At 39.3% G+C, this 12,822-nt stretch overlaps 1 protein-coding gene across 40 annotated transcripts in view; it reads right to left on the bottom strand.

Moving 5' to 3' along the window:
• The window catches only part of CLASP1 (cytoplasmic linker associated protein 1), a 161,106-nt gene that overhangs the window by 57,814 nt on the left and 90,470 nt on the right, over positions 1-12,822 (bottom strand). For 12 of the 40 annotated variants that reach the window (XM_042041449.1, XM_042041451.1, XM_042041463.1 and 9 more), the window contains 5 exons: positions 11,625-11,651; positions 9,794-9,964; positions 9,228-9,248; positions 4,546-4,653; positions 921-983 (listed from right to left, as the gene is read on the bottom strand). In XM_042041449.1, the coding sequence (XP_041897383.1) occupies positions 921-983; positions 4,546-4,653; positions 9,228-9,248; positions 9,794-9,964; positions 11,625-11,651 (390 nt within the window). The remainder of the gene's footprint in view (positions 1-920; positions 984-4,545; positions 4,654-9,227; positions 9,249-9,793; positions 9,965-11,624; positions 11,652-12,822) is intronic. The other 28 variants (XM_042041458.1, XM_042041488.1, XM_042041461.1 and 25 more) reach the window with 9 other exon arrangements.

Here is a 12,822-nt window from a genome sequence, read left to right as displayed (position 1 = left end):
AAACAGAGTATTTCTCACTCCCTATTTGAAGGGTGTTAACTAAATAATTTTCAGTAAATTCCTTGCACAATTTTAGCCTCCAAGGAAACACTGAAGCCCTCATCTTCTACATTATCTTTGTCCCCACAATTAAGTCTCTGTTGTCCCAAAGCTAACAGCCCTCATTCAATTCTTTTTAAGATTCCCAGTAAAACATCCTTATTTCAAAAGGAATTATGGGTTCTCTATAACTGCAAATCCAGTACAGTGGTGGGACAGAAGCAACTGGAATCTGCATTCTCATTACATGTAACCCTCAGTCACCTCATGCAAAGCCCAGTGAAATTAAGGGATTTTTTTTTTTTTTTTCAGAAACTTCCATGTACTTTGGACAAGGCCTTCAGAATTACATGAACGATGGATCAGCATGTGTTATGCTCCAAAGTTCATCTTGAAAGCTCATCAGGTGCTTAATTTTTGCTGCTCTTGTGTATTTTAGAGGGGATCCCACAAAGAACTTTCATTAACAGAGACAGGAGTCCAAAATATTTAGTAATAAATGGGGTGAAACCCATTGGGACTCCTAGGCACTGGAAAGTGCTACATTGCTAAAGAGGAAACAGAATTTGCAAGTATTCTGCATCAGTCAGGATTTAGCCCATGCTGCACAACTGATCCAATTTACAGGAGAATTGAGAAAGCCCTGGATCACCCTTTGTTTAAACACTGTTCACAATGTTCCTAAAATACATAAAATTAAAAACATCCAATAAATGAAACTCAAAACAAAAAGCCACGTTGAACAAAACCAGAACAGAAAGCCCCGCAGTGGTGAGAAGCACATGCCGAGTGCTGGCTGATGCACACGATGGCAAATGTTAAGATGGTGTAAAACAAGACTACGTATAAGAAGCGGATTCATGCAGTTAGCGCTTGTTCACCTGACTGCCCAACAGAATCAGCAGTGGAGAGAGCACTAGTGGACCTGGAATGACGTCGAGAAGCTGCAAGTAGAAGGAATGGCAACACCCACAGGATTAACACACACTGAACCTGAGACAGAAAACGCCACAATCCAAAGGGGATGCGTGTGACCGCTACCAGCAAGGGTGTTTCATAGTGACAGGGAATGGCGTTGTATGTGGATGCGTAACAGGTACAGTGCAAGCCCCACAGCGACGCCTCCACCTGTAGCTTCCCCCTTCCCCTCGTGAGCATAAACACGATGCATGACAAAACTCATTTGGAGCAGTCCCACACCGGGTGCAGCTCAGCAAAAACACCCTGATGCACATCAGCCACGTTCCAGGCCCGCAGGTCTGGCAGGCAGCCGTCACGAGAACGTGGAGCACGTAACTACAGAGAAGGGTTTAGATGTGTCTGATCTAAACCCCAAAGTGAAGCCATGAGGAATGGTTACGAATTGTGCTTGCAGGTATTTTTCCACAACATTCTAGCCTATGCATAATAAAACCAACGTTAACAAAGAGAATGCGTAACCACATAAGTAGAAAGAGTCATACAGGGAGGTCACCAACCACTGCAGAGGTCCTCGGGTTGGTTTCTTTTCCAAGTAAACACACGTACACACATATTGCAGGTGTTGCTACTTCCAAAGGTCTCTTGCTTTTAACAAATTTTGCATACATGTTTCTTGAACCTCAGTATGTACATGCACAGCTAACAAGAATATGCACATCACACACCTATCCAGAACGACACATGTATACAAATTGTTAAAAGCAACGGAGCACACACAGTAGCAGAGGAGCCTAAGCCAAATATAGCTCCCAATTCCCAGTTGTTAGCAGCACATCAATCACAAAATGCCTTTGGAGAGGTTTTCAGTTCTTGGATTCAGCATACGAGTAAGTTCTTTACGAAAGTAAATGAAAAATGGGCCCAGTCATTTCCAAATTACAGAAATTTTGTCTTTCTAAAGAAGTTTTCCCTATGTCTAGCAATGACATGCTCACCAGCTCAAAGCAACTGACCCAAGAAACCAACTGTTCATTTAAGCAATTCATCACCACAGACTCACTGAAGGCCTTGTTGCTTTAGCATCATAACTAGTACTGTCAAGAAACTGAAAAAATAAAGCAGAATCACCTTACAATACAAATAGGCTTTGTCAATTATGCACATAAGTGTGCAGCAGAGTGTCTTCTGTTTAAGGCAAAGTATTCATAAACACAAATACTAATATAATGAAATAGCAATCAGCAAAGTGAGAAAAATAAAATTTTGTGGTCTTTTTAACTTGGAGAACTTCAGTAAAAGCTATACAGAATATGCAATGTGATCTTTGACCATGGAGAACACATGCACTTATTCAAGAGAACAATCCCACTGACATCATAAGTAAACTCATGAAAGATTTGCATGATCAGTGCAGGACTATGGACTGAATCTCACAATTAAGGTTCGTAGGTCACAACTGCTTTCTCCCAAGCCATCGACTGTGCCCCTGCGGACACCACTGGGCAAGACCAAGGCCCAGGGAGAAAAAAGAATAACTAAAAAATAAAAAAACCCCAAGTCTCTGCAAAGAGGCTGAGTATAGACTCACTTTTGAGTGTTTTTACTAACTTAGGAAGCAGGACTCTTGATACACAGACATGCACACCTGCACAGCAGCCCCAAAACAAGCTGCAAACCAACATTTACAAGGTAAGGATGTCAGTGCTGACTCTGACCAGAATACCCTTAAATGCAAGAACCTTGTCATTTACATACAGCTACTCTGAGTACAATTCACAAATATACAAGTTAATCTTTATAAGCAAAACCAGACCATGCACAGCAGGATTAAATTACCTTTGCATTATTGCAAGATTAACTGGGTTCTAAAAATACTGTAAGAGAACCACACTGTTTTGGCTTAAATTGACATATAAAAATTTCTTTGATATGAATTACACACTACATAATTAACAAGTTCATGAATGTATTTGAGCTTAAAGTATTTCAATGAAAACACAAGAAAAAGGTAATAGGATAACAACTACATTGGGTTACTGTTGTTACATTGATATTTCCTCCCCACATAACCTTTATGACCTAATAACAATGTATTTCTAGAAATGCATTACTCTTCAGGTAAATAAATATCATGAACTAAAATGAGAAGACATTCTCCTCACAGTTTGTTAAAACACATCTGTAACTAAGATTTTACAGTCAGTGTAAGAGTTGTACTCAGCACTGGTGGGAGTCTACAAAGCTCACACCAACCATGGTTCTAATACACTGCATTTGCTTTTCAAAATAAGGGCTCAAGACTTCAACTACTGTATTTTCAATAAAATAAACAAAACACAGCACAGTGACATAAAACACTGACGAGTTAACACTGAAATCCAGCCTGCTTATATACTCTGGCTGGAGGAAAAAAGCTTCATCCAAAATTGAAGCTAGGCAGGTTAACCATAAAAATAAGATACAGTTGTGGATCTACTGTCTTTTTCTAGCTCTGGTATGAAATCAGCTTCATTAAATCAATAAAAATTTAATCTATTTATCTTAAAGAGCTATGAACCAAGTTATGAATGTGAGGGTGAACTCCTTCCACTTTTCACCAAAAGTTGAGATATTAATGTAAACAGATTATTTTATAGCTCAATATAATGAAGTCTTTGAACCCAAAAGTTTCTCCAATATTAATTAATGCTACGTTCCATTTACACACTACATCATATAACTGTACTTTGTCACTACGTGCAAAAGAGATCCTGTAACAGCATTCTTCATTAAACTACTACATAAATGAAAAGGGCCTGGAGATCAACTGTGTTTCATGTCTGAGATGACAAGTTTTGATACAACAAGTAATGTATTTGGTTGAATATATGATATGGTATTTGATCAGAAACATTAACTATCTTGCTGTATTCAGCATTGTGCAGAAAAACTTCTGCATATGGTAAGTGTAATGAGATTTTCTATTTGTACTGTACACTTAAGCTGCACTTTAATGATGCTCCTTTAAAATCTCAGTCTTTCCATGGTTTTAGGCTGCCTGACAAAGTTGCCTACAAAACAGCATATGCAACTTAATTGATGATTGACTGTCCTGTAAAACCTCTACAAAAAGAGAGCTGCTATCTCCACTGGAGCATTTAGGATAGAAATTACATACTGTAACTATACTTAGCTGTAAGAAAACTGAATCATAAACAATTGAGAGTCACTCAACAACAGGCTATGATGCTACAAAACTACTTCACTGTGACCTAGAAAATCCAGGCTTGCCCTCCCATAGATTTCCATCAGTGTTATTAAGCGAAGCACAGCAGCCCCATACAAGCTGATTCAAATGAAACTAAAAATTGCTAAAGTTGAAACTAAGCTATTTCCCTGCTAACAGTGAAATGCTGAAAACCAGAATTGAAGCATGCAGAAGAAAACAGAGGGTGGAAAAAAAATGGGGTTGGAAACGGGGAGTGTCAGGAATCCAGAGGACAGAAAAGAGCTCATTCCACCTAGCAGTGTCTTGAAAGGGCAATCACAAGGGAAAAAGGAAAAAAAAAATTGACCCTTAAAGCTCCAACACCTACATGTACTCACCAAGTGGAGGGAAGCCCCGAGCAGGGCTTGTATCTCGACTGCTCTCACGGCTGGTATCACGACTGCACCCCTGACTCATGCTGGGTCGGGGGATACGACTGCTCCGTGCTAGCATGCAGCATGGAGAGTTTCAGAGAAGGTGAACAAGTTTAATGAGGACAGAAAGCTCAAAGTCAAGTCACATTTCTGTTAGTTATGGTAATTATTACATTAGTAATTACAATTTGCAGCAGCTTGCTCAGGCTCTTTACAAACCAACTACCTTACATGCTGAGCTGTGTTTGTGATGTGAAATTTCAGCAGCATTAATGTCTGGCTGACAGTCTGCTTTTTTCTTAAGCAATCCAAGTTTTGTTATTCAAGTAGAGCAGGAATCTTCAATCATTTAGGGAAGCTCTACTGTTGCAAAACAGATGAGGTTGAAAGAAACCCTTCCGGAATATTTCTTCCTTAATTATAAAAGAAACACCCTTCTGGAACAAAATAGCAGATGAAAATTTTTTTTAAGTAATCATAATACCAAAATCTATTTTTACATAGATTTGCCTTTCACAACATAGTTTTTTGAACAAATATCCTAAGGAAAAAAGAAGGTGTACGCATAGACTTGCAGAGATATCTTTCTCCAATGAAAGATACTGGGAAAAACATTAAGAACCTGAATACCTGAAAGACAGGTTAAAAAGTGATTTGAATTTTAATAGAACAGTAGCTTCAGATATTTAACAGAAGCTAACTTCTGCTCTTCAGACATTTCTAAAAACTTATCTTTATGGTTTTATGTGCATACTGATTGAGATATATGCACACTTCAGGGGAGCTTTAAACTATATTCTTTAGTTTGACAAAACCCTACACGCTTGCAGATGTTTGAGACCGTATGTGCTTTTAAAATGTTTGCAGAAAGCTATTTAGCAAGCTTTATGCCTGGCAAAGAATACAGTATTTTCTCAGGGCAAAAACCAGCAGTTAATTGTCAGGAGAATTTAATGACAAGAGGCATTTCCCTTGCTGTTTTGAAAAAGCAGTAGCATATTTCAAGTGTTCAGGAATCGCTGTTAAGGAATTTTCTCAGGCACAGAATAAAACCTAATCTACCAGCTTTGATGACAACACAGCAGAGGTACATATGCATAACATGAACGTGCTAACACTTTGACTGTATCCTCATATTTATAAAAATAATGTAATTTGCATGCTTCAGAATATATATATATATTCTTATAAATCTCTATTGGTTTGTATACAGAACTTAAAAGCCTAGACTCAAGATGAAATTCCTCTACAGTGCTTCAGTGCTCTCACATACACTGGATATATTAGCATCCTTCAAGCAAAACAGTACAGAACAAAATAGAAACCTTCATATTTAGACTTTAAAATTCAAATAGAGACTTCTGCCAGATTTTTGCTTTGTCAAATCCCTCCCAGTTTTGCAAAACCCAGTTCGCATCTCTCAGAAGAATTAATGGTTCTGATGGTTGACCTCTGATGTCAGACAATGCAAGATGAGCTATTAACCAAGCTGATTAGATCACCATAATGTCACATGGTACGGGATTAGATGGTCTTACAATAAATAAGACAGACTAAATTATAAGAACTGGATGAAATTAGGGTCCATGAGTACAATAATCGCATCTCAGATGTACAAGGGAAAAAGCTTACAGGTGAACTACAGGTAAAAGTAACACTAAAGTTCTTCACACAAATACTTGGCTTGAAATTGCAGACTGTCTAAAAGCAAACTTCTCATTCTTGGGCCTCATGCTTAGATGTAAATAATGGCAGCCTTAACATCAGGTTTGCACAAGCAGTCATTTCTCTTATGCAGAAATGATCTGCCCATCTTTTCTATAATACAACCCTACTAAAACCAGTAAAGGCTCTTTAGAGAGGGAGAGATGTGAATGATTAAAAAAATTGATGGATGCACACAATAGATTCTCCTTCCATACCAGCTAACAGCAGCAGCATGAAGGATGACGAAAATGCACTTTAACTGCATGAGGACACAGCAGTAGGACAATGCTACACATGAAGCATAATAGTGACTGCACAAACCAAACACTGGGTACTTCAGGATTAATGGTCAAATAAAAGGGTTGTATGTTACTGGATATAAAAGAAAATCAAGAAAAAGAAATTGATTGAAAGGAACTGAAGGATGAGTCTGTTGTGGACTCCCAGGCACCTGCCTCACACTTTCACCACTGTGTTGTGTAGAGAAGATTTTGTATCAGCTACTCAGACTATTTCCTTTAGACACTGCCAGCAGTAAAGGCCAGCAGTGTTGTCATTTAAGTAAGTGTCTCACACTGTGACAGCCTGTCTCTGCAGCACAGGGAGCAAAAGCAGAGAGAACAGACACAAGTCTCAATTTGAGAATTCTAAACCCCCAAAAGCTGGACAGAAATCAAGTGAATGAGTAGCAAAATGGATTAAGAGGAGTAGGCAGCATGAAAGTAGACTGTGTGTCCACAGCCAGCTCTGCTGTGAGAAAGTCTAGGACAGGATAAGGACGGGTTGTTTTCAGTAACATTCCAACTTTCTAATGTGTACTGTACAACTAAGTTTTACCAATTTCATCTGGAAAGTCAGAGCACTTGGACATGGCTCACACCATTATTAAAACACACTATTAAGCTGTCTTACGCCAGTGGAACTCAACAGATGCAAATATCACCAGCAGAACATGAAAGTGCCCCTGTTTACCAGTCTACCACTTGGAAGAAACTTGTATTTCATTAGGGTGTGAATTCTAATGATTCTTAAGTGGAGACTAAAAATCAGCAGAGACTTTCTTACATCAATACCAGCATTTTAAAGAGTTTGAAATTCTGCCAAACAGCCAAAGGAAAGCTCTGCAGTGGGGAACACCCAGTCAAGGCAAGTCAAGAACTGCCTTCAGATTTCCAATAAACATGCACAGCATAATCCCAACCAGAAAGAGTGCTGCTGCATGAAACTGACAGCTGTGCCTTCACCACTTTCTGGAGAATGGCTACCTTGAATCTGTCACTTCTTTCAGATCCAGCTGTGCCACACGATCTGCAGAGCATTCAACAGAATTAACTTCAGGCTGATAATTTTCAATCCATGGAAAATGGACATCACCCGTTTGAGCAGATGATCTCCTTCAAAGGGCCCAAAGAAAAGCTCAAAATTAAGTGCACTGTACTCCTCCTTCCCAACAGGGTATCATCACTAGCCAATCTCACTGAGCAGACAGCAGAGGCAAGCTTAATACTGAAGTGTCACAAGCAGAGCCATATAGGTGACCCCACAAGACCTCAGCAGGCTGAATGTGCTTTTTTGTGCTGCCTCTGGGAAAACAACATACTTATCAAGGTTCCCAGCACACAGAAGGAATCTGCTTTATGGATACCTGTAGTCATGTCATCATGGAAATCAAAGCTAGCAGCAAGCTACTGATCCTAACAGGCATCCACATGCAAAGGGCTCTATTACTGCTACTGCCCCAGGAGAGCCTGAAAAACTCCAGTGGATGGTTTCTGTATTCGGAATCAAGGTGAGTGGGAGTCTATTTAATGAAATGAACGAACAAAATAAAATATCAAAGACATACAGAGACTGAAGCAACACAATAAGAAAGCATAAAATACTGTTAGCTACTATGTTACAAAGGAATAAATACAATGGAATAATGGTATACAGCTGACAGCTCAAAAGCTATCTCCATCTGGGTCAGTATCACAACTTTCAGGATCCAATAAATAGACAGAATTTCTGCAGCTGAACAGGAAAGTGTCAGACACTCCTGTTCCCATAACAGCTCAACCCTGGCTGTGTCCATCAACCTGGCGGAAATGGGTGAAAGCCACACATCTGATACATGTCAGAGCTCTCTCCCACTCTCAAAGAACAAGCACTGATTGTGTTCTCAGGGAGCACATCAGAGAAATGAGATACAAATTACTCTTTCAAAAGAATTCAAGGCTCCTGTAATGTACCTGAAAGCAGGCAACCCAAGAGTGAGGATTTCACACAAGGCAATTTCCCTACAGGTGCACAAGAATGTTTCAAATCAGACCACACAACATGATGATCAGTTTAAGCATGTTTCATGGTACCATCCACCATTCTTTGCTTCCTCCTAAAAATCAATGCCCTTCTACACAGTGATAGCAGAACGATTCTCTCTAGTATTTGGGAGGCTTTACATTTTAAAAGCAACGAACAGAAAAGCACAATGTATTCATATAGAGGCCATAACATAGATCAGACATGAGAAGAACACAATTTGGAAAAGCAGTCACAATGAATATGCAGTATTTTTTATGAATCATAACGGCATATACACTCAGGTGCTTTAAATTCATTTCAGTATACTGGAAAGAATGACTAAAATACTTCTTTATTACAACCTCCTCTAAAAAAAATGCAGCTCAAATGTAAAACATAAAACTATTGCTAAGGCAATAGGTATAAATTTAATTGCCAACAATAAGGCTATAATTTCAATAAATTTCAATCTACTAGTGAAGCCTTTGGACATAAAAAACAATTTAGTATTAATATCATTTAAAATGTTCTTCTACATTAGCTTCAAACCTATAAAATATTTTCTACTAAAAAATGAAAGTGTTCAGACAGCACATTGAATACCTTTTCACTTCAACTCAGATACACAAAATTTTATATATATGATATTTACTCACCTGACTTAAAAAAAAAGTCTGCTGAAAAATTTAAAAATAGAAACTATTACAGAATATTTACATAACAGTCACTGAGAGAAGAGTATCAAAAGCAGAACAGTTAATGCATACCTCTAAAACATGGTCTAAGAACATGGCTCCAGGATATTAAGGATGAGAGAAGCAAACCATTTAAGATGCAAATTTTCTAAAATAATCCAAGAAGGTGCTTTTTGCCCTTAATTCCAAGTGACTGTGAAGACTGCTCAACTCATTTTAGGACTAAGCTTACATGAGGTCTTTTTGCTGTGATGGTTATTCACAACAATTGTTCCTGCTTCCTGATCTAATAACATTGCTCATGTTGAATTTCAAACAGAAAACACATCATGACATCTTTAGGCTTACTTTGAAACCATGAGCTCAACCTGGAAAATTAAAATTACTCTCCTATAAACCACAATCACATTAACTTGTCAGCTGAAAAACTCAGCAGAATAACAGTATCATGAACAGTTTCCTCATCAGCAGGAAAGCCCCTCCTTCAAGCAGGCTGGCCAGCCTGTCACTGCAGTGACTGTTCTTACCTAGGCCTATTCTGTTGGGACTCGTCTCCCGACTGCATCCCTGGCTCCGAGGAATCTTGCTGCGCTTCTCTGAGGATGATGGCACTGCCTGGACTCTGGATGTTCCACTGCTCAGGCCACCACCATAGGAGCTTCCTAAGAGCTTACCCGGAGAACTAGACCGGCTACCAGCTAGAAGAGAACCAGAAATAAGGAAAAAACAATTAAACCCCCCCCCAAGATTTTAAACACACTGACAGCAAAACTGGAACACAATCAGCTCTATGTAAGAATTTAATCCAAATCGCTCAGAAAACTAATGGGAGTGTTCCCTACAAGCCTTCAACAAGACTGAGGAAAGCCTGTGGACAATGAACACTGACATCAGCAACTCTGTGCTGCCCACAGAGATCAAGCCCAAAGCAGACACTGCAGCGTATGAACACCCCAGCTGGCTTTAGCAGAGCTTGTGGAGGTGCTGGAGCAGCCTTGCTGCAGCTGCAAGGGATTCCCAGCCTGCCTCACCTCCTCACAAAGCAACACCAACCAGGCTGTGTGCAGAGCTGTGCTGCAGTGCTTCTGGCACAGGTCACGTGCTGCAAAGCAGCTCAGGCAGCTTTGTGATACACTGCAGTGGTGGCATTGCTTTTCTGCAATAATTCAGGGAAGGAAAATAAAAAAATCCACCACATCTGAACAGATCAGCACAATAATGGGTAAATCACATGAGCCTCTCACATTTGTAGAGATGCTGGCTTACTTAGGTCTGGCTGGTTAAACCTAAGCTATTTTTCAGATGACGAAAATTTTTAGCAAGTTGAATAGTTGGCCTGTTTTATTTTTCCTTGTCTGTTTGAATAGTCCATGGCAACTTCGCATTTCTTCTAAGCCATTTGTTTGCAAGAGAGTCTACTAACCAAGATTTATCTTCATATTTACATGCCAGCTGCAGTAGATATTTCTATCTGAAACACTTGCTGGCTAACTCAATGAGATGACTAACACTTTTTTTTATTGCTGTGAGTCTTCATTTGGTAAGTCGCTTGAAAATTAAGTAATGCTAGATTAAAGGCAATCATAAATAACTGTAAGAGTAATAGATTGGTGACTTTTTTTTTTTCTTCAGGTATGTCAGTCCCTGAAAATCTGCTGTTACAATTTCTGACATTCAATTTACTTGCTGAAACAGCCAAGAAAAGTATATTTGAAAAGGTTGCAAGAACATACTCAGGCAAGCTCACATTTTGAACCAATATTTGTGCTGATTTCTTTCTGAAATGCATCTACACATCTCACAAAAATTTCATTTCCAGATACTATTACAACTAGTAGGAGTTCAAGACTGTTCTTCTGTCTTAATTTAAGAAGATATGCAACTCTATTAGTCTCATAAACAATACCATAGCACATGTATTATTTTAACCTACTTGCCCCCTCCAATTTCTTGGCCAGAGCCATTCTGAACCAATCAAATATACTCCAATATTGTATGTGGTACTGGCTCCATTCTCCCCACCCCAAAGTGACAGGTGCCAGTCTTCCACACAGCACCACGATCTAAAAGTCACCTTACTGATGTCAGCAGGGACATACTGAAGTAACTGAGAGAAGAATTCAGCCCCGGGGTTTGAGCTGCAGCAGTGAGCCAGCTTCAACATCAGAGTGTACACTCACCATGTTTGACTACAGGGAGAAAGCAAAATCACCTGCCATACACATTTTTATTTATGACTTCAAGAAAATGCTTTTTAAGTCTTACAGTTAGGAGAGAATGAGGGAAGCTAAAAGCTTAGCAGTTAAAAAATGTGAAGGAAATAATGTGAAAAAGCAAGAAAGGGAAAACGTTTCTTACCACCAGCAGGATTAGCTGATCTGGATCCTTGATTATGAGGGCAGACCAAGGGACAGGCAAAAAGTGGATTAAAAGACAGCAAGACAATACAGCGTTCAGCATGCGGTTTGTGCTATACACAATACAGACAGATTTATTTACAAACATGTCACTCCTAAAGCCTCTGCAGAATGCAGTGAGTTAATGTGCAGATGCAACTAAACTTCCCAAGGTTGACCAGCTTCTCAGCAAAATGTCAACCAAGACACCAAGACCCAAATTCTGCTCTAAATTGCACCCCAACCCAGTCTGCGAAATTACAACATGGTTATTCACTGTGTGGGCATGGAGAATTTGGTTCTGTGACCAACTCATTATATTTGATTTCATAAATTATTCCATGCGACGTTTGGTGTAAGGACAAAGATCACATCTGGTTGGGCTAGGCTGGAAACTCAGCAAACTAGACCAAGGCAGCAGGTCCAGATATGACCATCCTAAATCTTCATAAGGCATTCTATAGTAATATTAGATCCATAATCTTTGAAACCTTTAAAGAATGTTTAACTATTCTTTAAATACTTCTGAGACTTGTCTCATCTGGTCTGACCATTTTTCCCCAAACTAAGTTTAGGGAAATAAGGACACTCCTGGCCTTGGATCAGTTTTAGGTTCAACACTGAAGAAATCAATTTACATTAGCATCCCAAAGCCCAAATATATCCTTATGACCTCAATGTAAAGATTTCCATTTGGCCCCATGCTCAATACACTATGTCTTTCTGCAGTTCTCCTAACACAAGGCTATAAACTGCTTTTTCATCCCTCCAGCATGACAGAGCAAAGCAATGAAAGAATGAACAGAGAAGGGCTCTCAAATAGGGGTACATAGCAAGACAGTTCCTCAGAACAGACAGGTCCTTCCACAAACCCAATCTTCTATTCACAAGGCTGAAGGTCCTCATAACAGGGAGTTTCTCCCTCCCTCCGGTTCTTTTTTAAAATCTGAGTGACAAAATTCTCCCCAGATACACATGACAAATATGCACCAGCACCATATGTGTGGCTCCTAGGAGAAAACCATGCCTTGCCAGGAAGCCAGAGAGCGCAGATGTGTCATGTGAATCAAAACAGAAACCTTTTTCTCATATCTACAAAAAATAGGTAATGTCCTATTTTCAACTATGCCAAACCCCATTAATTTTAGACAGCTCACGTG

Source organism: Corvus kubaryi, unplaced genomic scaffold, assembly GCF_017639235.1.
Source record: "Corvus kubaryi isolate FWS band 111438036 unplaced genomic scaffold, C.kubaryi_AGA036_p1.0 37396, whole genome shotgun sequence".
Classification (NCBI taxonomy): domain Eukaryota; kingdom Metazoa; phylum Chordata; class Aves; order Passeriformes; family Corvidae; genus Corvus; species Corvus kubaryi.
The sequence above is the reverse complement of the archived record's forward strand: the minus strand, read 5'-3'. Positions and strand labels throughout refer to the sequence as shown.